The 26,184-nt window shown below is 47.4% G+C and overlaps 1 protein-coding gene and 1 long non-coding RNA gene across 11 annotated transcripts; one reads left to right on the top strand and one right to left on the bottom strand.

The window, feature by feature from the left end:
• Positions 1-1,195: 1,195 nt before the first annotated feature.
• Positions 1,196-26,132, bottom strand: SYAP1 (synapse associated protein 1). Of its 10 annotated transcripts, none has more exons than XR_014834513.1 (9): positions 25,845-26,132; positions 20,594-20,712; positions 19,363-19,429; positions 15,258-15,331; positions 9,586-12,044; positions 6,712-8,586; positions 4,792-4,850; positions 4,270-4,417; positions 1,196-2,117 (listed from the first exon to the last, which is right to left on the bottom strand). XR_014834513.1 is itself a non-coding variant. In XM_085006092.1 (9 exons), the coding sequence occupies exons 2-9, from the start codon at positions 20,891-20,893 to the stop codon at positions 1,990-1,992; spliced, it is 1,065 nt and encodes a 354-aa protein (XP_084862218.1). In that variant the 5' UTR covers positions 20,894-21,420; positions 22,511-26,132; the 3' UTR covers positions 1,196-1,989.
• LOC146394491 (uncharacterized) lies at positions 20,120-26,184 on the top strand. The gene is made up of 3 exons (XR_014835785.1): positions 20,120-21,262; positions 21,588-22,457; positions 22,696-26,184. It is a non-coding gene; the product is annotated as an uncharacterized LOC146394491 (long non-coding RNA).

Below are 26,184 nucleotides of genomic sequence, written 5' to 3'. Positions count from 1 at the left end.
TCTTTTTAGGGCCAAATCTGCGGCATATGGAGGTTTCCAGGCTGGGGGTCCAATTGGAGCTGCAGCCACCGGTCTATGCCACAGCCACAGCAACTAGGGATCCGAGACAGGTCTGTGACCTACACCACAGCTCACAGCAACGCCGGATCCTCAACCCACTGAGTGAGGCCAGGGATCGAACCCGCAACCTCATGGTTCCCAGTCGGGTTCATTTCCATTGTGCCACATCGGAACTCCCGGGTTTTTTTTTGTTTTACTTTTTCTGAAACCTTTTCTTTTTTGTATTAATTCAACATTCATCAGTAAGAACTTTAATGCTGGAGTTCCCTTGTGGCTCAGTAGGTTAATGACCTGGTGGTGTTGTCACTGCTGTGGCTCTGGTTACAGCCGAGGCGCAGGCTTGATCCCTGGCCCAGGAACGTCCAAGTGCCATGGGCGTAGCCAAAAATAAAAAACAATTTTAGTGCATATACTAAGAGCTAAGGACTACCTGCTTACAGCTAGGATTTTTTTAACTACTTAAAAACATTTAACACATTTCTGTCCCTCCAGCAAACTCTATTAAAAAACAAACCAAGCCAAATTTTTCCCTTCAGTAGGATTATTTCAGAAGTTGCCAGATGACATCTGTGAGCTCAGACTTAGTCATGAGCAACTGCAGCACTGCAAGTGGAGTTTGCCTGATGATGGGTCCGGGGTTCATGGAACAAGCGCCAATGGATCCTCGCGGGGGAAGGTGGCGTATGCACAGGGGTGCACCTCGAACTACAAACCTAAGCTCCCAATTCTCTTGTTGATTCTACCTCTGCCGGGGAACACAGACTAATTTCTATGGGATCGAGAATAGAAATATATACGCTTCTTATAAGAATTGTCTTTTTTGGGGGGGCCACACCCACGGCATGTGGAAGTTCCATGGCCAGGGATGGAACCTGTGCCACAGCAGTGACAAGGATGGATCCTCAACCAGTAGGCCACCAAGGAACGTCTAAGAACTGTCTTAACTCTATTTCCCTTTATGAAATAAAGGCTCTTTGAAAAACTCAAAAGGTTCAGAAAGCAAACACTGTGGAGCGTTTTGATGTTCGGCCACTTGTCCTTTTCACATAACATGTTCTGTGACTGTCCTGCTGGTGGAGGGAATCCAGGCAGGACTGGCCAGTGAAGTTCTCAAAGTTAGACTCAGAAGACGCAATTTTATAAAGACTGACAGTTTAATTAAGACAAAAAAAAAGCAAAAACATTTATATGTGGTGACAATTTAAACAACACGAGACTTGAAGGGGAACAGGCGTCTGACAGTCATTAATACAAAAAGGATGAAAGATCCTGCTTTCCACGAAAACCATGATGTGAAATTTAGGAAAACATTATTAAATATGTGGTATAGTTAAAAAAAAAAAAAGGCCCCAAAGAAAAACAAATATTCTTGCACAGTATTTCTCAAGGTCAAACTGTGGTGTGATGTTTTTATCATTATAATCAGTGTAATTATTCTATCTTTTGGCTTCCAGATGGAGTTTTAGAAAATACTTGCAAGAAAATAGTTCTGAAAGTGCTTCCTCTTCAATTCTTTGGTACAATTTGGTCGTTTTGATAGTTATCAATCCATTAAGTAAGTACTTTAACAGATATGTAGCAACGAAAATGCAACAAGTACAAATGTTTAGAAAACCACAAGTGAAGAATCTTTTTTTTACCTCACAGAAAACTTATCTCTAAAATTTTACTTGTGTTTCTGTGACGATGTGTGCAGCTACTACGAGAACATCTTTAACGAGATTTATAGCAAAGAAATGTTCCATAAAACATCTTTTTGATTATTAGAATAACTGTCCTATTTTTTAAAGAGGCAAGTTTCAGCTTGAAAAAAGAATAATTTCATGAAGTTATTATACTCTTGTGCCTTCTGATTCAGCCAAGGTCGACACCTAGAATTTAATGTCAGTTACAGAGCATTAAGGATTTTTCCTTTATTTCAGGAGACAGCTAGTTTTCCTCCTGCAGCATTTTCTCTATTTCCTTATCCCAGTTTTCATCTCGTTTCTCCGATTCTGTCACCACCTCGTACTCCTGAAGTTCCTGTTGTAGTTCTTTTTCCCAATCTGCAGAATCCTCTAAAAGAAATGATGAAAAAAAAAAAAAGATTCTGAATGCCTAATACCAGTCTGAACAATGCAGTCCACTCTAATTACCTGTGAAAGCCCGAACCGCAGAAACATTGACTGTCTCCAGCCTCAGCACTGTGTGCGCTCAGAAAAACTGAACAGATTTTAACAGTGACCAAAGACATGTATGATCAGAAAGATATATTAAAAAAAATTTTTTGGAGTTCCCGTCGTGGCGCAGTGGTTAACGAATCCGACTAGGAACCATGAGGCTGCGGGTTTGGTCCCTGCCCTTGCTCAGTGGGTTAACGATCTGGTGTTGCCGTGAGCTGTGGTGTAGGTCGCAGAGGCGTCTCGGATCCCGCGTTGCTGTGGCTCTGGTGTAGGCTGGCAGCTACAGCTCCGATTTGACCCCTAGCCTGGGAACCTCCATATGCCGCAGGAGTGGCCCAAGAAATGCCAAAAAAAAAAAAAAAAAATTTTTTTTTTGGCTGTACCCAAGGCATATGGAAGTTCCCAGGCAGGGATCGATCAAACCTCAACCACAGCAGTGACAATGCCAAGCCACCAGGGAACGCCGAGATCAAGTTATTAAATGTAGAAACAAAAGCATCAGGTGTCGTCAGAAAGCTTTGGGTATTATCTTTCTTTGCCTTGGCCTCTGATTCTCCTTCTATTTACATAATTAAGGATAACTGATAATTAATGTTTGGTTGCAAATTTTTATCACTACCAATGATGATGGGGGTAGCAAGAACAGCTAACATTTCTTGAGCATTCCTCAGCCAGGCCTGGGGCTAACCGGTGTCCACATATCACTCTTTTCACTCTTAGCACAAACCATGGACCAGGTACCAATTACACACATCTGACAGATGGGGAATGGCGACTTAGAGGTTAAGTGACTTGCCCAAGGTTACTTCGATGGCAGCCACAGACACATGGGTAGAACCAGATCTCTAGGGCTCCACAGTCTGTGCTGCTCTTTCCCTCAGCCTCCTCGGCAGTTCCCGCCTCCAGAGTCCCTCCACGGCACGCACATGGGCTTGCAGGTCACCTTCAGGAGGCTGGCTTTCCCAACAGCCGGCTTCCTGAACGCTCTCAGAAAGCTTCATGAATGATGATTAACCCAAGCCTTTGCTTGTCATCCAGCAGAAAGCCAGTATTTTGTCCTGACGTGCCAAAGGAAGCAGGCCCACCACTTGCACTTTTTTCCTAAATTATCTTCGTTTTTAAATTGATTTAGTTTTTTTTTTTTTAATTTTTTTATTTTTTTAATGGCCATACCCGAGGCATGTGGAAGTTCCCAGGCCAGGGATCGAATCCAAGCCACAGCTGCAACCTACGCCATAGCTGTGGCAACGCTGGATCTATAACCCACTGCACTGGGTTGGGGATCAAACCCGTAACTCTGCACTGACCAGAACCACTGCAGCTGGATTCTTAACCCAGTGCACCACAGCGGGAACTCCAAAATTAATTTAGTTTTTTAAAGGCAACCTGCTCCTTCCCAGAAGTGATGCTCTCGTGGCACACAGCAGCTGGGAAGAATCTTCTACATAGAGTGTAAACCCCAGCAGGACGACAGCATTTAAAGCAGAAGCCCAGAGAGTTCCCGTTATGGTGCAGTGAGGGTGAATCCAACTAATATCGATGAGGATGCGGGTTTGATCCCTGGCCTCGATCAGTGGGTCTGAGATCCGGCGCCGCCGTGAGCTGTGGAGTAGGTCGCAGACGTGGCTTGGATCCTGCGTTGCTATGGCTGGCGCTGGCAACTGCAAATCTGATTTGACCCCTAGCCTGGGAATTTCCATATGCCATGCGGCCCTATAAAGCTGAAGGCCAGAGGGAGCATCTTCACGTGAAGGGGTGCACGCGCTTTCTTGCCCGTTCCTGGTTACGTGTCCTCAGGGCTGAGATGCCTCAGCCGAATCACTTAACCTCTCTGGGCCTCAGCTTCTCCTCTCTATGCGTCTGTGCTTAGGGCAGAGGGGCAGGAGGTCTGGCCACGTGTGCTAGAATCCACCTTCGAGTGGGGAACAGAGGAGCAGGTGTGATGCAAAAGCCATGACACATTTTTGTACAGCTCCTTCAGAAGAACAATTTTCTACGGTCAACCTGGGCACTGGGGACGACAAGAGTGACTCGCTTGGCTTTGTACCTTCTAGCACGACCGTCTCCTGCTCTTTTTTGTCCAGCACCAGCTGCTCCATTTCCTTCCTCAGATCCTCCTGATCTAAGTTACAGGCATCGAAGGCGTCACTGACAAACTCAGAAACACCCGGGCTGGTAGAAATCTCCTCTTCATCCTGAAATGCAACAAACGAGCTCTGAAAACGGTCTTCTAAGCGAGGCCGACAGACTGCATGTATAGAGTCTCATCTCACAACTCAGCCCGGCATCATCTGTGTTCCCTTCCTCCGTTAGCTGCCTGGTCTAAGCTGACCAGTCGCTTGGTAACTAGGCGGGCTGCCACCCGAGTCGCTTCGCTCCAGCCATTCTGTCCCATCCCCGATGGGCACGGCTAGAATGAGGCCTGCCAGGGAATCCCTCCGGCCTCAGTCGCAGGCCTGAGCCCTCTTCTGCGGAACGGGTGAGACCCATATTCGCAGGGAGCTGTGACAGGCTCGCCTGAGATGAACACAGTTCCGTCGTTTCCAGGCGTAAGGTACAACTGTCTTACCTCTTGGGTTTTAAGCTGAGATTTGATTACGACAGGTGGTGTTTTGGGCCGTACTGCCTCTGAGAAGTGAGAATAAGAGAGACAAGAAGTGCTTCACTCAATTCTGAATACGTACTGTAATAACAACTAAATTACCCACAAGGATGAAGATAGTGAATCATTTTCAGAAACGAGCTTCTAATGTTAGGTTCTCTGTTTTTCTTAAGTTATCACAAGAATCAGGCAGGTAAAACCACCTCAACCTCTTTCTTTGGGGGATGCTTTTGATGCCTATCATCCTATTCAATGTCCCTTCGAAGAAGACTTCCAGCAGGAAATAAATTTTGCCTTTAGTGTTAGCAAAATGCACTCAAAGACAGTTCTGCTGTTCTTTTAGGATAATGGGAATTAACTTAGGTATCCAGTTCTCCTTTGTCACGGAGGCCAGAACGCACAAAGTCAAATGTAACGCCCAGTCACAGAACCCCCTTTCACAGGCTGCATTTTCTACCTTCACAACCTTACAAAATGTACCATGTTTACTGAACCCTGCCTTAGGCCTATCTTGTTTTATACAATTTTGGTAAAACGGCATTTTCCAATAAAATATGAATAAGGAATATGGAAGAACAAGAGCCAAGTGGGAGTCACGATACCATCTACATGCAGATGCTGAATGTTGCTGGGCGGAGCAACTGCATTACATTTTCCTGAGCCCAAATGCAGTGTCAGGTACTGTTCTAATGGTCTGTACAACCTGTGGCTCAGGATACACACGGTTTTACGTAATCATTTAAAATTCCACGAACAGGGAGTTCCCGTCGTGGCGCAGCAGAAACCAATCCGACTAGGAACCATGAGGGTGTGGGCTCGATCCCTGGCCTCGCTCAGTGGGTTAAGGATCCGGCATGGCCGTGAGCTGTGGTGCAGGTCGCAGACGTGGCTCAGATCCAGCGTTGCTGTGGCTGTGGTGTAGGCTGGCAGCTGTAGCTCTGATTAGACCCCTTGCCTGGGAACTTCCATATGCCGTGGGTGCGGCCCTAAAAAAAAGACAAAAAGACAAAAAATAAAAAAAATAAAATTCCACGAACATCCTGCTGTATAGCACTGGGAACCATATCTATCTAGTCACTTATGCTGGAACATGATGGAGGATAATGTGAGAAAAAGAATGTATATATATGTGTGACTGGGTCACTTTGCTGTACAGAATGCTGTAACCCAGCTACAATGGAGAAAATAAAAATCATTAAAACAAAGAAAAAAAAAAGAAAATAAAATTCCGTGAACAGATAAGTCTGCAGTTGTAATCAGTACCTATATGCAGCAAGTGTTCATTACATGTTAAAAACATAACACAAAATACATAGTTTAATTATTATTAAAGATATTAAATCTTTGCCAATATTATAAGCCACTGTCGCCAACAACCAGGGTTCAAAGTGTCATGATCCGGAGGAGCAGGCTGTGTCACTGAACGGTGCCTCGCTCCAGGCTGGATGGTTGTAACCGGCAGTGGGACGGCACTTGGCTCCGCTCTACACGCTACAGCGCTGGGGGGGAGCCGAGCAGGCTGAACAGAAGCTTGAGAAACAGAGAAGTGGTGAACTGGGTCAGGGGAAGCCAGAAGGCAAGAAAAGTCACGTGGGAAGGGGCAAGGAGGAGATGGGAAGATGACTGGTGATGGAAGGAGAAATAAAAAAACCCCACAGAGCCAGAAAAAGACAGCAAGGGAAAGGAAAGCTTGGGGAAGACGTGTGTGCAGGGTCAGAGGGAGGGCAGGAAGGGTATTCTCTCTGGAAAGAAAAGAACTTTCCCTAAGATGACGCTATTTCTGGAACATGCAAGGTGACAAGCTCATGAGCATCTCATGGTTAAAGTAACTCTTTTGCACTGTTTTCCCCGCGCGCATGTGCGCGGCGCCGTCTTCTCCAAAGGTACCTGTCAGCGGCGACTCATCCTCTCTGCCGCGGCTCTTCTCCTCCTTGCCGGCGGCCTGCTGCTGGGCTGCCAGGGCCGTGAGCTGGGCCGACTGCTTAATCAGGGAGACGCGGTAAAAGTAGTTCCTCCAGAACACTTCTTCTTTCACACTTTCCAAAATAAACGACAACGCATTTGAGAATGCATGCAGAAAATGTGTGCAGGGTTATCTGTCGCAGCGAGACCGGAAAAGATGACTTTCAGGGACAATTTTCAAATCTGAATGAGGCTCCAAGGCAATTCACATTTGCTTTGGAGTTGAAAGCTGAGTAACAGAATAAAAAGAAAAGCAGAGTTCCCTGGTGGCTCAGTGGGTGAAGGAGCTGGCGTTGTCACTCACTGCTGTGGTGCTGGTTACTGCTGGGGTGCAGGTTCAATGCCCGGCCCAGGAATTTCCACAGGCTGTGGGCGCAGCCAAACAAACGAACAAACCCCCCAAAGAAGAAAAGCTATCTTTTCCACAGTAGCAAAAGACAGCTTACACAACACCAAAGAATCTTCAGGGTTTCTGGGTGTTTAATGTTCCTCTTCTGCCCTCTGAAGAGGAGAACAGGGTGCTGCTTTGAAAGCACCATGAGCCCAACCTGGGAGACTGGAAGCAGAGCCACGACTCCAATTACCTGCTGTTTACCTAAGGATTAAGCGCTGTCGAGCAGCGAGAAGAAAGGCTTGAGGGTGCTGTTCCTTACGAAAGGAAATATTTGGCCGCTTACAAATAACTAGCAAATAAGTAGCAATAAGTAAGAGGTCGCAGTGAGGTGGGAGATGACTGATGAAGACTGTAGCACAGTTCAACCTGAGAATGCTCAGGGCTTCTCAGACTTGGCTGCACACTGGAGCGCTGGCGTGGGGTGCTGGCGCCCAAGACGGGCGAGGTAAGCATTCCTACGGGGTGGCCTGGAAGGCTCTGAAGGAGAAGAAAACAGGTGAAAACAGAAAGTACTGAGACCCTGGTTTGTGAATGAGGACAGGTCTTCCCTAGACAGGACATGAGAACACATGGCTGTCACCTGTGTGACTGGAAAACCCGGGCTAGGAAGCTAGCTTGTTCAGTGACGGAGGCGAAATGCAAACTAATCGACACAAGTGAGGCCAAGATGATGCACAGCCAGACTTCCCTTGTGGCGGAGCGGGTTAAGGATCTGGCATTGCCACTGCTGTGGTGAGGGTTCGATCCCTGGCCCAGGAGCCTCCACGTGCTGCACCACAGGGGCAGCCAAAAAACAAAACCAAACCAAAACATGCTATGCATCCAGATGCGGCCCATCTTTCATGAATCCCACCAGTACTGACCAGGTACCGCAGGCATCAGGCCGTGGGCGAGGTGCTGGAGGGATTCCGGAACGAAGAAGACAAGGTGTCGTCCAAAACAGATGGTCACAGCAATCATGACCTCTCACTCGCTACGGTCCCACCATGTGCCCAGCAGCATTTCCCGTTGTCACGTGGCCTCCTAACTCTCTTTCTCTCCTAACATGTCTAGACCGGCAGGAGGGAGAACTGACTTAACAACGGTTCATAAAGGGTCACAAACAACCACAAGCTTAGCTGTGCAAACAGCAGTATGTTAGGGCTGCCAGAAGAGCTATGGAAACCTGAGGCCTCATTAAAAAGCAACAAGACCCACTAAGGTGGGCTGTTCTGCAATTAGACAGCACATCATAGCCACTTTGGGGAACTCACTTTCACAGGTTCATCACCTGCATGGTGAGGGGTGCAGAGACCAAGAGACCCAGGGAACAAATCAAAGAACTAGGGCTGGAGTCCCTGTCATGGCTCAGCGGTTAACGAACCCGACTATGATCCATGAGGATTCGGGTTCGATCCCTGGCCTTGCTCAGTGGGTTAAGGATCTGGCATTGTCGTGGGCTGTGGTGTAGGTCTCAGATTCGGCTCAGATCTGGGGTGGCTGTGGCTGTGGACGGCAGCTGTAGCTCCAATTGGACCCCTAGCCTGGGAACCTCCATATGCCGTGGGTCAGGCCTAAACAAACAAACAAACGAACAAAAAGAACTAGGGCTGTTTATGCAAGTATGTTCAAGGATCTTAAACCGCAACATCACAGCTATACAAAACTGAGATTAGCCTTCCCTCGAGGCAGTGAGCTGCCTGAACAGTTTGGAGGTCAGTTTTAATTCTGAGCTCTAGGAAATGTCCAGAGTGAAACAGGTGTACTATCTCTACAGAGGACCACGGGCAATGTTTGCTTTCTTAATAAAAACAAACAGCTGGACTGTGTTCTTTTCCAGACTCTCCGACTGATGTAAGAGGAAGTAATGACAGGGGCAGGCTGCAGAGACACTCAGTTACTCTCTGGAGAGTCACCAAGCGGATGACATGCTAAAGGTTCCGAGAAGTCTTAGGATAAGGAAGTCTATCAACCATAGCAACGCCTCAACATTTAATCTGACCACTTACACTATTATGGTCTATTTTAGAGCATTAGTATGCTGTGGATACGTTCTGGGAAACAATGGGCATGTGTCACAGCTTGAGGCTGGAACGACTTGTGACTTCCCTAGTGTTGTCAGAGGGAACGCCTCAGGGGGTGCCTGTGACACCAGCAGGGCCTTGTCTCGAGCCAGCACTGCTGTCATAGGGAAGTGCTAACACACTAAGCAGGCATTTGGAAATACAGATCAAGTGTTTGGTTCCTTTTTTTTTTTTTTTTTTTTATCTTTTTAGAGCCACACCTGTGGCATACGGAGGTTCCCAGGCTAGGGGTCAAGTAGGAGCTGCAGCTGCCTGCCTACACCGCAGCCACAGAAACGCAGGATCCAAGCCATGTCTGTGACCTACACCGCAGCTCACAGCAATGCCAGATCCTTAACCCACTGAGCGGGGCCAGAGATTGAACCTGTGTCCTCATGGATACTAGTCAGATTCGTTTCCGCTGAGCCATGATGGGAACTCTGTTTGGTTTCTAAATTGTTCCTGGTTAATGATGGCTTCTGTTCAGAAAAAGTGTCTCAAATGATCAAAGCTGCATTTCTGTATGTCAAGAAGGAAAAGCCTGGAAGTCTTACATTTGTATGTGATAGCTCATTTTTGTTATTTTGTTTTTAATTTTTATATTCTATCAGATTATAGGTGATTTACAATGTTGTGTTACCTGCAGATGCTGTTGTTTTGTTTGTTTTGTTTGGGCTGTGCCCATGGCATATGGAGGTTCCCGGGCTAGGGGTTGAATCAGAGCTGTACTGCCAGCCTAAGCCACAGCCACAGCCACATCTGCCAGATCTGAGCCGCATCTGAGACCTACAGCTCACGGCAATGCCGGATCCTTAACCCACTGAGCAAGGCCAGGGATCGAACCTGCATCCTCATGGATGCTAGTTGGGTTCGTTAACTGCTGAGCCACGATGGGAACTCGCTGCTGTTTTAACAGAGAATTTCAACACAACACAAGAACACTAGAACAATGAACACCCACGTATGTGTGACCTAACTTTAACACTTATCAGCATTTTGCCAACCTCATTTCAAAATCTGTGCGCCCTCTCCTACATACATACATTCCTTTGGGCAGGGTTTGAATATTTTAAGGCAATGCCAGGTATCATGTCATTTCATCCATAAATACTTCAGTTAAGCATTCCTAACAGACAATGACTTACTAAAAAAAACCCCTAAATTCTCTATCAGCCCTAACAGAATTACTCAATGGGCAGTTTACTTAGCCAGTGATAAATCAAAAATACTATTTGCCGAAGCTTGGCAGAAATCTACAATTATTGTCAGCAGTGGAGAGAGTCCAGAATTGGCAATAACCAAAACTACATGCCTGCCACGAACGCCCCAGGGCCTCTGGCCCGTCCTGGGAGCCTGGCAAAGAGCCTGCTGGGGGCCTGGGGGGATTCAGATGGTCTTCAAGGGGCAGGAGCCTTCAGGTGCTTTGGGTGCAAACGCATCTGACCCCAGAACTTTGCTACTTTTCTCTCCTAGGCTGGTCGTCACAAGAGGTCTGACCTAAGAGCCCAGAAGGCAGGACGAGGAGAAGAGCCTGCAGCATGGACCGCAGAGCCCAGAGCGAAGATTCAGAGAACGCGCAGAGACAAGGGCTTCTCAAGAAAGCCGTGCTTCATGTCCTCAGGGAACAGGAAGACACCGAGTCCGTGCACCAAGAGCAGAGGCTGAAAAGGGGTGCACGCACAGACCACCAAAGGCCGCTGACTAAAGATGGGGTGCACTCAAAAGTCGGCACTGAAACAACTAAAGAAAAGAGAAGAAAAAAGAAAAGGCAATGGAATTAGGAAAGGTGAGGAAGAACTTGCAGCGGCAGAGAGGAAGGGAAGGGGCCCCTGCTGCTGGCCGGGCCACCACAGAAGACGGGAGGCACGCACGGGGCTTAAGGACAAGCAGCCATAAGCCCCGGGGGCGGGGGAGGGACGGAGGGGTGGACGGAGGGGATGGAAAGGCTGCTGCCGCCAGAGTGCGGAGCCTGAGTGCAGAACAGGCAGCGGCGGGGTCCCAATGGGCCTTAGAGACCTTAACTCTATACAGCAAGGCATGGGCACATTTGGGGGTCTTTTCTTTTTGTTTTTGCAGCAGCACTCTTGATGCCCTACCACAGCTTCGGCAACGACAGACCCTTGATCCACTGCTCCAAGCTGGGGATCGAACTGGCCATCCCACGGAGACAAGCCGGATCATTACGTCTGTCATCTTTATAGGAAAATTCATTCTACCTTCTTGTTTTTTTCTTCTCTTTTTAGGGCCGCACTCTTGGCATATGGAGGTTCCCAGGCTAGGGGTCCAATCGGAGCTGTAGCCACCGGCCCACACCAAAGCAACGCCGGATCCTTTACCCACTGGGCGAGGCCAGGGATCAAACCCGCATCCTCATGGATACTAGTCAGGTTTGCTAACCACTGAGCCACAGCGGGAACTCCAGGAAAATTCATTCTGCCTTCTAACTGGGGATAAAAGAGCACATCTCATCTGTACCCCCAAACTCCCAAAAGTCCACCCTGCGTTCTAATTCTATGGCATCCTCTGCGGGGGTGGGGGGAGGATGCTGCTGCAGGGCTGCAGAGCCCGTTTGCATCAGGAGCGTCTGAGCGCGTCCTGGCCCCCATCCCATGATTCTCCGCCGACACCCCGTACACAGCCAGGGCCACACGTGCTACTCCAGCGCAAGAGCCCACTGCTTACAGTTTCGGGACGAGGGCAAATCTCATCCTGCTCAGGAGCTCGTCCTCTTGGAGCATGACCAGGGCAACGGGATACATCTGATCAAAGTCAAAGTTAAACTGCACGCCAGCTGGAGGGTCACGAAGGAAGTTCCTCTTGTCCTTTGATACAAAGAGGAAAAACACGGGGAAAATCACAGACTGATATGTGACACCACATCAATGATCTGACACACTGAATCCTCCCAAAGGCTTCAGCTGCAAAGGCCACTGAGTTGTCATTAACTTGCCTGCCTTAGAGAGAGTGGAGAACGACCAATCCTTTCATAGATTTTTTTTTTTTTTTGTCTTTTTGCCTTTTTTAGGGCGGCTCCCGCGGCGTATGGAGGTTCCCAGGCTAGGGGTTGAATCGGAGCTGTAGCCACCGGCCTACGCCAGAGCCACAGCAACATGGGATCCGAGCCGCGTCTGCAACCTACACCACAGCTCACGGCAACGCCGGATCGTTAACCCACTGAGCAAGGGCAGGGACCGAACCCACAACCTCATGGTTCCTAGTCGGATTCGTTAACCACTGCGCCACGACAGGAACTCCTCTTCCTTCCTTCCTTTATGAGTTCCAGCTGGGCATAGGGCCACACAACCCAGAGATCAGGTTTTTTTCTTCCCCAGAGACCGCATCTCCCACGCTCCCTGGCGTCCACGGTGGCTTGGGTGTCTAAGTTGCCCAAGTTGTCCAGATGTGGGCCTGAGTGATAAGAGTAGCTTTAGGGTCTTGGCCTTCAAATGGTCTGGAACAGCCACCACGTTTCCAGCTCCCACAGGCTGGAACACAGTCGTGGTCATAAGGAGCTGGCTTCCCCGCATAGCAGACCACGTCCTAGGGGCTGGTACAGGCCAGGAGTAAGGCAGGAAGATCTCAGGTCTCCAAATGACTTCATGGGGCAAAGCACACCTACTGAGACCATCTACCTCTGGACTGATTACGAAGAGGTGGGAAGGAGGGAGGGAAACTCATAGCTTGCTTAACCAACTCTGTTTTTTTGCTTTTTTTTTTTTTGTCTTTTTGCCTTTCTTTTAGGGCCGCACCCACAGCATATGGAGGTTCCCAGGCTAGGGGTCGAATCGGAGCTGTAGCCACCAGCCTACACCAGAGCCACAGCAACGCAGGATCCGAGCGAGCCGTGTCTGCGACCTACACCACAGCTCACGGCAACGCTGGATCCTTAACCCACTGACAAGGGCAGGGATCGAACCCGCAACCTCATGGTTCCTAGTCGGATTCATTAACCACTGTGCCACGACAGGAACTCCTTAACCAACTCTGGTTTGGGATCTATCATAGCAATTTAACCTACCCCTTAACACGTTCAGCAGCCATCATAAAGGCTGGACTGAAGACTGCTGCAGAGCCGCTGGGTCGTGCGGAAATCTCGGGCGCTCTCTCAGAGGTGCGTCTGGGTGCAATGCTCACTGCATCATCAATTCAGAAGATGCTCTTTCAGCACCTGCTGTGCTCTGGGCTCTGTGCCACCTGCTCAGCAGGGCACAGCACAGATGGAGTCCTTGCCTTCATGGCACTTACACCCCAGTTGGGGGTTGGGGAGTGGGAAGACACCCTCACTGTCCCCATTTCCTTCTGGGGATAAATAGGGCTGTGATATCAGTGCCAAGTTTGGCTATAATGTGGTGAACAAAATACAGGGTGTCCACAATGAACTCAGTAGGGATGATGGGGGTTAGGGTTAGGATGAAGCTAAGGTTAAGGATTAAGGTTAGGGTTAAGGATATACTAATAGGAAGAGAAAACCTTAAAATGCCCTGGGGCAATGGAAGGGAAGAAAAGCCCAGCTCTACGTTTATTTTCAAGACCAAATTTTCATTTGCGACTTTGGTCTTTTTTTTTAAAAAAAGAGTAGGTTAAAAACGAAGCTTGGGGAGTTCCCGTCGTGGCGCAGTGGTTAACGAATCCGACTAGGAACCATGAGGTCTCGGGTTCGGTCCCTGCCCTTGCTCAGTGGGTTAACGATCCGGCGTTGCCGTGAGCTGTGGTGTAGGTTGCAGACGCGGCTCGGATCCCGCGTTGCTGTGGCTCTGGCGTAGGCCGGTGGCTACAGCTCCGATTCAACCCCTAGCCTGGGAACCTCCATATGCCGCGGAAGTGGCCAAGACAGCAACAACAACAACAACAAACAACAACAACAAAAAGACAAAAAAAAAAAAAAACGAAGCTTGGGAGTTCCCGACACGGCTCAGCAGAAACAAATCTGACTAGTATCCATGAGCACGCAGGTTTGATCGCTGACCTTGCTCAGTGGGTTAACGATCTGGCATTGCTATGAGCTGTGGTGTAGGTCACAGACACGGCTCGAATCTGGCGTTGCTGTGGCTGTGGTGTAGGCCAGCAGCTACAGCTCTGATTAGACCCCTAGCCTGGGAACCTCCATATGCCGTGAATGAGACCCTAAAAAGACCAAAATAAAATAAAACAAGAAATTAAAATAAAAAACGAAGCTTGAAAACCACTGATAGAGGAAAAAGCCTTATGTGCTGCATCCCATGTCAGGTGGGGGGCTGGGTGCTGGACAGAGACCAAAGCTGGCCTCTGCCTGCTGAGGGTTCAGAGCCCAGTGGAGACGCAGACAGGATGTGAGGGTCACATCTGAGAGTCTTGGTCCCCACCCCTGCACAGCGGTGATAAAAGCCCCTTACCTACCTCACAGATATACCGTGAGGCTCAGAAGAGATTATGTGTGACAAAGTACTTCCTGAAACTGTCAGATGCTGCAGAACTGTTAGGTGGTACTGCTATGTTCCCTCTGAAGTCTCAGCAGAAATTTTTGTGGGCCAGCATATGCCATTTTATTTTTTTCAATTTCAGTTTCAAACAAATACATATAGCGGTTAAAGAGAAAATTTAGAACGCAATCATTTCAGTCACGAGAATTAGAATGCTGTATAGAAACTTCATACGAGAGTACATCTCAAAAGACTGTCTTAATAACATTACAAGAATCCTTTTAAGACCGAAAGGATTATTTGTGTAAGAGGCTAGAATTTTCTAGTAAGAGAAAAGAAATCTGAGAAGCAGCAAATTTAAAGCCAGTGGGAAAAAATGGTATAAGTTGATGTGCACATTTTTAACATCTCAAAATGTTTATTTATTTTGTTTCCTAGGCCACACCCACGGCATGTGGAAGTTCCCGGGCCAGGGACTGAACTCGAGCAGTAACAATGCCAAGTCCTTAACCGCCAAGCCACCAGGGAACTCCTCAAAATATTTAAAAAATTGAACAGAAGAAAAACATTCTGCTAAGGATAAAGTCAAGAGAGGAAGAAAGTATTTCTAAATAGGGTTTAACACAAGATACTTACAGCTGACAGGGCCAAGACTTGTTGTTGAATGGTTTCTTCATCATTACTATCAACCCATGGGGGCACTGCTGCTTCTGAAAGGTTGTTAATGGCAAAGAAGAACAGAGACAAACAGGTTACAAGGTTTACACTCTGGTCTGTGTCTTGAAAGAATGAGAAAGCGTCCACACAAATTTTTTTTTTTTCCCTACGGCCGCACCCACGGCATATGGAGGTTCCCAGGCCAGGGGTCTAATCGGAGCTGCAGCTGCCGGCCTACACCACAGCCACAGCCACGCCAGATCCGAGCCGCATCTGCGACCTACACCACAGCTCACGGCAACATCGGCTCCTTAAAACCCGCTGAGCGAGGCCAGGGATCGAACCTGCAACCTCATGGTTCCCAGTCAGATTTGTTTCCGCTGTGCCACAACGGGAACTCCTCCACACAATCATTTCAGCAGTTTACTAATAGGTTCCAAATACAAACATTCATCATAATCCTCAGACTTAATGTATGAATCATATGCATGTATGCATTTTGTAAAAAAAATTACTTGAATTATATGATGAAAAGATTGGACAATGCCTTGACTGGGCAAGCACCAATGAGGGACAGAGGGCCACAGTGGGCCTCTGGATGTGCTACCTTGAGAAGGACATATCATCCATATGGTGTTCCAGCCGAGACTGCATAATCTGCATCTAATCACGAGGAAATAGCAGACCAAGCCCAAATGAGGAACGGTTCATTTAAAAAAAGGGAGTTCCCGTCGTGGAGCAGTGGTCAACGAATCCGACTAGGAACCATGAGGTTGCGGGTTCGGTCCCTGCCCTTGCTCAGTGGGTTAAGGATCCGGCGTTGCCGTGAGCTGTGGTGTAGGTCGCAGACGCGGCTCGGATCCTGTGTTGCCCTGGCTCTGGCGTAGGCCGGTGGCTATGGCTCCGATTCAACCCCTAGCCTGGGAACCTCCATATGCCGCGGGAGCGGCCCAAGAAATGGCAAAAAGACAAAATAAATAAATAAATAAATAAATAAAAAAGGGGGGAAAGAGTATTTTTCAAAAACATCCATGTCATGAAAGATACAGAAAGGCTGAGGGAATGTTCCAGATTACAGGAGGCTAAGAGACATAACAAAAAATGCAGTGCTATTCCCAGGACTGGATGCTGTATTCAGGGGAAAATGTACAAAGGACATTACTGGGTCAACTGACAAAATCAGACTATGAATCTTCTCTCAGGGTTAACGTTCCCACAGCCGGGAACTAGACTGCGGGTGGTCAAGCAAGAGCACATCCCTACCGCTCAGGAAAGGCTTAGGTGTGGTTTTTTGCCGCACCTGTGGCATGTGGACGTTCCCTGGGCCAAGCATCAAACCCATGGTGCGCTTGAGACCTACACCACAGCTACAGCAATGCTGGACCCTTCACCCTCTGTGCCACAAAGGAACATTCAGGAAATGCACAACGAAGGAAAAAAAGACACACACCGAAGAAGAGAATATAAATGAGAAGGCGAATGGAATAAAACTCTAACAATCTAGGTGGAGGGATACGGGTGTTCTCATACTATTTTTACTGTCATTTTTCTGTAAATTGAAATGATTTCCAAATAAAAAGGCCCTATAAAAAGTTACTGTACTTTATTCACAACAAAAGGTGATAATGACCTTGCAAGGTAAGGGCTTAGCAATTGTGAAGAGGGTTGTCAGGAATGAAAGCAGACAAAGAAAGAAATAGGAAGCAGTAAACAACAGGGTGGAATTAAAGCCTCCATTAAGTCTTTCTTTTTTTGGTGGCAGAGTGCAGCGGCTTGAGGTGGGCTCTCAGTTCCCGGGCCAGGGATTGAACCTGGGCCGCAGTGGTCAAAGTGCTGAATGCTAACCAGGGGACTCCCCTCCATTAAGTCTTTAGAAGCAAAAGGCTGGGGATGTCCAGCCCACTAACACCCGGTCTATGTCATCCGGGGCTCACGACAAAGAGCAACCACCTGGAGAGGCGAGTCCTAGGCGGTTTCTCTTGTGACCTGGGAGCCGGTCTAGGACTAGGAGGAGTTCACTGGGGGGTGTGTGTGTCTGCACGTGCACGGGGCTGTTCAGAGAAAGCAGCAAGTGTAAAAGAGTGGGGACAAAACTACAAGGAGGTAGCTCATCTGAGCAGCTCTACCATCTGGGCCTGGAACAGAGCAAGAGGGCAGAGGTCAAATGGAAGAGACATCCTACTGGGCACCAACCGACAGAAAATTACTGGTGTGCCTGGATGGATAGATGGGCACATCGACATCTGGCTCATTCTTTGGCCCATCCTAAACAAGCAAATGGTGGCAGTTAGAATCTAAATTCTTTTTTTGGATTTTTTTTGGATTTTTTTTTTTTTCCACTGGGCCAACAGGAGACACCTGGACACCATTTTTATTTTTTGGTGTATTTATATTTTTTTTGGATTTTTTAGGGCCATGCCCACGGCATATGGAGGTTCCCAGGCTAGGGGTCCAATCAGAGCTGCAGCTGCCAGCCTACACCACAGCCACAGCAACGAGGGATCAGAGCCAAGTCTGTGACCTACACCACAGCTCATGGCAATACCGGATCCTTAACCCACTGAGCGAGGCCAGGGACTGAACCTGCATCCTCATGGATGCTAATTGGGTTCGTTACCTCTGAGCCATGATGGGCACTCCCTCTAAATTCTGTTAATTATAAGATAAAATTAACCTATTTTCATATTCTCATTTATCTATTTTTATTTTAAGGGCAATTGCAATGATTTTCGATTTTTATTTATTTATTTATTTTGCTTTTTAGGGCTGTACCATGGCATATGGAGGTTCCCAGGCTAGGGGTCTAACTGGAGCTGCAGCTGCTGGCCTACACCTCAGCCACAGCAATGCAGGATCCGAGCCCACATCTGCGACCTACACCACAGCTCACAGCGCCAGATCCTTAAACCACTGAGGGAGGCCGGGGATCGAACCTGCAACCTCCTGGTTCCTAGTTGGATTCGTTTCTGCTGTGCCACAACAGGAACTCCCTATTTTCATACTTTTAAAAAAGGGTAAAGCCCCTTCGAAACTTTTTTCTTACACTGTTTAACAGTTTGGTCTCCATTTGAAGTCTATTTGCCTTGGACGGCCTCTCCTTATACCCCTGCTCCTTGAATACTGAGGTCCTCCCCAGGCCCAAGCCACTGGTAGGGATGAGTCCCCCCTCACTCCCCGTTTCCCCAGTATGTCTCTTTTTAGGGTAACCAGTAACCTCCTAATGGTCCAACCCCAAGGATACTTTTTGGTTCTTTTTTCCTCCAGGCCAGTGTCCTTATCTGGGAAATGGAGATAACAGGAATGAAGGTGCCCATTTGGAGTTCCCATCGTGGCTCAGCGGTAACGAATATGAGTAGCATCCATGAGGACACAGGTTCAATCCCTGGCCTTGCCAGTGGGTTAGGGATCTGGCGTTGCCATGAGTTGTGGGTGTAGGCCTCAGGCGTAGCTTGGGTCTGGCGTGGCTGTGGCTGTGGCACAGGCTAGCAGCTGTAGCTCAGATTAGACCCCTGGCCTGGGAACCTCCATATGCTGCAGGTGCGGCCCTAAAAAGACAAAAAAACAAAAAATCAAAAAACAAAAAAAAAAGAGAAAGAAATGTATTAGGTTCCCAAATACCCCATGACATTTCAGGGCCCTCTGTCACTCCCTTGGAAAGTGCTTTCATTTTTTTCTTCTGCATAGAAAGGGAAGGGAGGCAACATTTCCTAGATGCCTTTTGGGTGTACATCAGACACAGTGCTGAACTTGTGATAAAGTGAGAAATATAAGCTTACTCTCTTTCAGAGCCAGCTCCCAGAGGGGCTGCCCTCACCCACCATCCTAGCCACTGGCAGCGACCTGAGCCACAACTGTGACAGTGCCGGATCCTTAACCTGCTGGGTCACCAGGGAACTCTCCTTCCTTCCTTTAAACTCTGAAGATTCACAGGTTTGTCCCCACTACTCTCTGTGCTACCTGAAAGATGGGGGCTTAACTTAGACATCTGTGTATTCTCAGAGCCTTGGTGGGGCATCTAGTATTTAACCCAAGCCCAAAAAAATGTGCAGGCGAGTAAGTCATGTACAATAAACCTGTATCATACCTGATTTTTTTGTATGCTGCTCCTCAACAAATTTTTTCTGTTCCTTCTGAAAATCTCCTATAATTGTCTGTTAAAAAATACATACAGTCAAATTACTTTGAAAAACTCATTATTAGATAAGAATTACATTCGAGACTTGTGAAGTCAAATAAAGAGACTACGAAAGTGTTATTTCTTCCCTTCCCCAATAAGAGAGGATCTTCGACATTTTTGAACAAGTGTTCAACTGCTCTTATGACAGATGATCTTTTCATTTTTAAAAGTTTTGAAATTTTTAATTTAATTTTTTTATGGCCACACCGGCAGGATATCGAAGTTCCTGGGCCAGGAATCGAATCCAAACTACAGCTGCAACCTAGGCCGCAGCCGCAGCAAAAGGAGATCCTTTAACCCACTGCGTTCGTCCGGGGATCAAACCCGAGCTTCTGCAGTGACCTGAGCTGCTGCGGTTGGATCCTTAACCCACTGTGTCACAGAGGGAATTTCAGATGATCTTCTCAAGTGCAAAAATAAAGTTAGTTAAAAATTGGATTTCTGTGTTGTTCCATAAAGCAATAAAGTGCAGGTCGAATCTCATTCCAACAAATACTACACACGACAAAAATATCTGAATAGGAAGCTAAAGTTTACCTGAGGACCTACTTAATTCAGACAGTTAGCAACATAAATGAAATTCCCTAGGCCTGCACCCTACCGCTGCAAAAAGGAACAAACTCACTTCAGGGTCTTAAAAGGGTTGTTCCTATTGGGTTAGAAGTTTTTTGGGGGGGGCCGTGCCCACGGCATGTGGAAGTTCCCGGGCCAGGGACTGAACCCACGCCATAGCAGTGACCAGAGCTGCTGCAGTGACACCACCAGATTCTTAACCCATTGCACCAAAAGGGAACTCCAGGGCTAGGAATTTTAACACTTATCCAAATGAGGCAAAGGCGTAAATGTATTCTGAAATGGTCACTGTTGAAAACTAAACTCACGATATGAAAAGCTTAGTCTTAGCCAAAACTATCAATGTATTTTAGAATATATTAAAATAAAAACAAAGCTTATTTAAATCAAGTAATTTATATCATAGCCACTTATGAAAAAGAGAGGGAAAAAAACCCAAGCATCTCAACAACATTTTTATCAGAGGACGACATCCTACTTGTGTTAATAAAGTTCCTGGGAGGAAGGGTGATAAGCTGCTAATGAATTTTATAAACTTCTATTTTCAAAAGATATTTAAATGTACCTTATCAATGATGTCATCTATCTTTCCTTCTTCTACTGATTTCTTTATTGTTTGTGCTGTTTCAGCAACTGATTCAGTTATCTTTTTTGTAGCAGCAGTTGCAAAGTTAAATAGATAGTCTGTAAAGAATAAAAAAGAGTCTGTGCTCCATTCAAGTACAATGGTTATTGTATCTGTGACTTCTCCCTTAGAGAGCACTGAGAAGACGCTTCCACTCAGGGCGTGTTCCTTGTTAATTAGCACTTGAAACAAGGAATGAGAAGCACTGACAGTGCTCCACTTTCTCAGGGGACTGGCCATCCATACCGGGCCTTTAATTCATTGCTTTCAAAGACTGTTAAGCATATTTCCCAGTTCACCCAGTAGCTGTTTCAAACCTGTCTGGCCCTTCTCCAGTCTCAGTTCTAACTTATCTCAGCAAATAATCTCCCCTCCTACTTTACAATAAGATTAAGGCTTCTTTCTTTCTTTTCTTTTCTTTTTAGACCCTAAGTATCCCATCTTTATTTTCTCCTTCCCTCTTGTTGAAAAAAGAAGAAAAAAAATGCCCCTCCTTTCTCGTTTCCTAGATTAACCCATCCCATGATAAATCTGAGGGAGGGTTTTTTTTTTTTTTTTGGTCTTTTTGTCTTTTCTATGGCTGCACCCTCGGCATATGGAGATTCCCAGGCTAGGGGTCTAATCACAGCTGTAGCCACAGGCCTACACCAGAGCCACAGTAACTCGGGATCTGAGCTGCATCTGCGACCTACACCACGGCTCATGGCAACGCTGGATCCTTAACCCACTGAGCAAGGGCAGGGACCGAACCCGCAACCTCATGGTTCCTAGTCGGATTCGTTAACCACTGCGCCACGACGGGAACTCGTTTTGAAACACTTTTATCAGCTCTCCCGTTACCTGGCTAACTCTATACATCCTTTGAGTGTCTGATTATTTTTTTTGTCTTTTTGTCTCTTTTAGGGCCGCACCCGAGGCATATGGAGGTTCCCAGGCTAGGGGTCTAATCGGAGCTGTAGCTGCCGACTTACACCACAGCCATGGCAACACCGGATCCGAGCCGCGTCTGCGACCTACACCACAGCTCACAGCATCGCCGCATCCTTTAACCCACTGAGAGAGCCAGGGACCGAACCCACATCCTCATGGATGCTAGTCGGGTTCGTTAACCGCTGAGCCACGACGGGAACCCCAGTGTGAGCCTCTGATTAAACATCATGTCTCAGAAAATGGTCCCTGGCCCCTGCATGGGCATCCCTCAAATGTGTTCGCTCAGTACCTTGTTGCCAGATCAACAATATTCAAGACACTATCAATTATGCGGTGAATCTGTCCTCCCAGCTAGACTAAAAACCCACCCCAAGCCTCACTGGGACATTGGCTCATTCGCCAGTGTACCCTCAGAGAGGAGCGATAAGTACTTGTTGAATGCATGACTGGGTCAGTGACACGATGAGTGCTGAGCTTTAGGGAGATTCTGATTTCGCTTTGGTTATGCCTGGTCTAGTTATCCACCCAGAGTGGCATATGGTAAAATGGGTAGACGGCCACACTATCTGAAAGAATATTCTCTGCAGATAGATCGATCCAAGCTTCTAAAGGGCTGCCTTTAAGATTTTCTCAGCCGTACCTTCTGAATTAGAATTGTCATTTTTATTCAAAGGGAGGACTGTCAATTGAAAACCGGTATGTTAGCATAGTAACCTCAATTCTCTGACTGTGATGACTCCATGGGTGGAATACACTGAACACTGGAGAGAGCCTAGTTCTTGCCCTCAAAGTATGTTCATTTCTAAACAAACGAACAAATCAAGGATTCCAAGACGAGAAGAGCAAGATTATTCATTAAACAGAGAAGGGAGGAGTTCCCGTTGTGACTCAGTGGTTAACGAATCCGACTAGGAACCATAAGGTTGCCATGTAGGTCGCAGACGCGGCTGGGATCCCGAGTTGCTGCGGCTGTGGCGTAGGCCGGCAGCTACAGCTCCGATTAGACTCCTAGCCTGGGAACCTCCATATGTGGCGGGTGCTGCCCTAGAGATGGCAAAAGACAAAAAAACAACAACAATAACAACAACAACAAAAACAAACAGAGAAGGGAGAAATGTCTCCTAAAAGTAATTAGAGAGTGGCCTGGATTCCGAAGTCAGAGGGAGTGGGCAGCGGGAGAGCAGGACAGCAGGACGAGAGATCTTCAGCTAAGACGCTCAGAAAGACGAGAAGTCTGTATTGTGCAGACATCAGCTGATACCAAGTGAAAGACAGTTTTTGTTAAGTGGTTAGAAGAACTGGGATGCAGATAAGAGTTAAAAGTAACAGGAGTACAACGTCCACTTCAGGGACTTAGGCACAAGCAAAGGGTCTGAAATGAGGAGGCAGCCAAAGAAAAGTCTAAGTGAAATGTCTGAGTGAGTAGACTCAGCAACTTAATGCAAGGATGGAGCAGATCGTTTCCATTCAAGGTAGTCATTTAACCTTCATTTTCATCACGTCACGACCCTCCCAGGAAGAGTAGGTATAAGGAGCCCAGCTTACAGATAGGGAAGCCAAGGCACATGGGGGTGAAATGATTTGTCCATGAAGATGGGGCAGACCCTGCTGACTGCCTGGCCAGTAGCCTATCCCCTTCTTCCTTGTCAAAGAAGCTCTAATTGTGGTGGGTACTCATTGAACCGAGGGGTGGTCTTGGGGACCCCTGACATTAAGCCTGTTTGTTGGACTTAACTGTAATTCGCAAATGACATCACAATAAAGCCAGTAAGTACTGTAACACTAGTCTATTTACCCACCCAGAGTGGCATGGTGAAATGGGCAGACAGCCAAACAGGAGGGCTGATAAAAGCAAGCAGTATAAAGAACCCAAACACAGGCTACCTGCCTCTGAGTAGCCAAGCTGGTACCCCAATCCCACACTGCCTCATGTCAGATAAGCAAGTCACAAGGGTTTGCAGAACTGAAGGGGATCAGAGAGGGAAAGAAAAGTAGGAAGGTTCTCAAAGGTCAGAAAAAGCACACATTTATCAGAGCAAAGAGGAAAGTAAAAAGTTTAAGGCTTGCTGCTAGAACAGCAAAGTAAGAGTGGTTTTTAAGGCAGCCTTAGAAAATTAATCTAAACCTTCCCATCTTTGGCTCTCCCTCCTGATAAACTGAGGACTTGCTGTGATCCCAGAAGGAGGGCAGTGTATCAGGGAGCTTGTTGAAGAGCCCTTCCCCACCTTCCAAGGCCTCGCGCCCCAGAGTAACTGCTTATTCAGCACAACTGGGTTGGGAGGTTTTTGTTAAAAGTCCAATTAGCGCTTTATCTATACTCTTTTTAAAAAACCAAGCAAACCTCTACCTTTGAGTGTTAAATATCTGAATCACTCACACCCTGGAACTCCCATACACGCCCATCTTGAAAGAAAGCACTCCACAAAAGTTTACAGAACAAATGGGGCCCCAGGAGATTTCATGTCGATTTTAAAAGGCTCAAGTACTGCAGCTACTTGGTGGGAGTCAGGCCCAGAGATGTTTATCTTCAGTTTCCAAAACGCAGATGGGTCTTTTTAGAATTAATACACCTCTTAGGATCAATAGGTAGAAATAAAAAAATATCTGATCATATCTCTTTTGGCTTTTTGAAGGTGGAACCTCTACACCTTTTTTTTAAAATCAAATAAAGTTCACAGCCAGAAGAGCTCTAATTTAGGTGGGAACTCTGCATTCACAGTATGTGTGTGGGCGGGGAAGCGCCTCCACCTTAACCTGAGCCTCCCCAACCTCAAGAGTCTGGTGAGGAAAGAGATGGCAGCGTTGAGCTCCAAAGTAGTCATCCATGCTGAAAAAAGATTTATTAAAAAATATTTGGAAGTCTTTCTTACTAAATACAAATGTGAGGTTTCAATAAAGCCCTAAGGTGTAAGAAGCCACTTTTGATACTCCCCTGAAGATAAATGAAAATGGTTCTCCAGGATTTACGAAATCAGGGAAACAACCATACCCAGCTTTTCTTACAGCGATCCCACTTTTATTTATCCCAGCTACCTAACAAAGATTCTCTGCTCTAGTCAAACGCATCTCCTCACATCTCTGGAATATTCCAAGCTCCTTTCTTCCCCATTTTCCTCACAGGAAATAGCTGTACCCTCTTTAGTGATCTCATTGCTTTGCACTTAGTTTTATTTTTCTTGTGCACCGTTTAGGGGCCTGGGGCTGAGATTATGTACTGCCAGGACTTGAGAGTATGTCTGTTTTCCCTGCCTCTCCACCCCGCAGTAACTTTTTGAACATTAAAGCCTTTCTTATTCAAAAATGTGTTTCTCCGCTCCAGCCAGCCCCATGCTCTTGCGTTTTAGTAACTTGGAGTAAATTCTTTAAAAATGCGTGCTAAATTGAAGAGCTCTCGCTTGTAGTGCTGACTGCTTTAGGGTCATCTTTTCAAAGGCGTTTTCCTTGACTATTTAAGCCTGCCAAGGTCTCTCCAGGAGCAGAATTACCACAGGATGTGTTTATTCTGCATGCCTGGGACTTTCACCCTCCTCCCAAACTAGGCTGTAAGCTGGAAAAGAGCACAGGCTTTGACATTAAGACAGTCATGGGTTCAAATTCCACATCTACCATTTACTATCAGCATTAACTTTGGGCCACTAACACTGCAATCGCTGGTCCTCCCGACTCGCTGGGTGTTTAAACAGGTGACTTAAGACACATCCACAAAACATTTAGGGCTGAAACTTGCACATCACGGACAATAACTGGCAATTAGTTTCCCATGTTAAGGAAAATGGTCCCAATGCAGCCTAAAGGAGATGAGCCTGCCTGTCAGAGGCCTTCAGTAAGTAACTCTTCCTTAATTTACTCTGGATGACATTCTGACCTCAGGGCAAAAAGGCACTTTCGACCAATTCGAGCTCTCCAACGTCCTCAGTCCTCCGGAAGTCATAGAGGGGAAAGTTGGCGAGATGAACAAAAAAGAGATTCCTCGTCAACCCTAAAGACGTCGAGCCCCACTGCTTTACTTCGGCCCTGCTTGCAATGGTGACACACTGTGCCAAGAGTGACATGTCACCAGGAACTTCGGGCACAGGATTTGACTGCAAGATAAAGCTTCGGCCTTGCCCAGATCCACACCAAGCTCTCCAGACAACAGACACGCCTTCCGCTCCCTCCCTCCTCCCCCCGACCAGTGGTGGCCCACGCCCAGGGGCGGCAGGAGGAGGGATACGGACGCTCTCTGAAACTCTCTGGTCCCCGGGGCCGGGGAGAGACTCACTGCCGAGGCCTTTGGCCTGATGAAGGAGCTCCTGGTCCCCGGCTTGCTGAGGTTCCCCCTCCGCTGTCTCTGCCACCGCCTCGGAGCGCTGCTCGGGTGGAGCGTCTCCCTTAGGCTGCCCATCTCCCTCGGACTGCCGGCCACCCGGCGCCGGCTGCTCCAAGCCAAACCAACTGCTCAAACCCCGGAACATCCCGCCCGCAGGGCCGCCAATGCGGTCCGGGTCACAGGAGACCCTAGCGGGCGGAGCCTGGTCGGGACTTCACAGGGCGCGTCTCCCTGGGCGATAGCCGGAAGTGTGGCCCCGGAGCAGCCCGTCTAGCCGTGGCCCCGCCTCTAC

Source organism: Sus scrofa, chromosome X (assembly GCF_054392235.1).
Source record: "Sus scrofa isolate SSC_HxYL_T2T_F1_AM1 chromosome X, Sscrofa_HxYL_maternal_Yorkshire_Landrace_v2.0, whole genome shotgun sequence".
In the NCBI taxonomy this organism is placed as follows: Eukaryota; Metazoa; Chordata; class Mammalia; order Artiodactyla; family Suidae; genus Sus; species Sus scrofa.
This window is presented reverse-complemented; position numbering and strand designations above follow the sequence as displayed.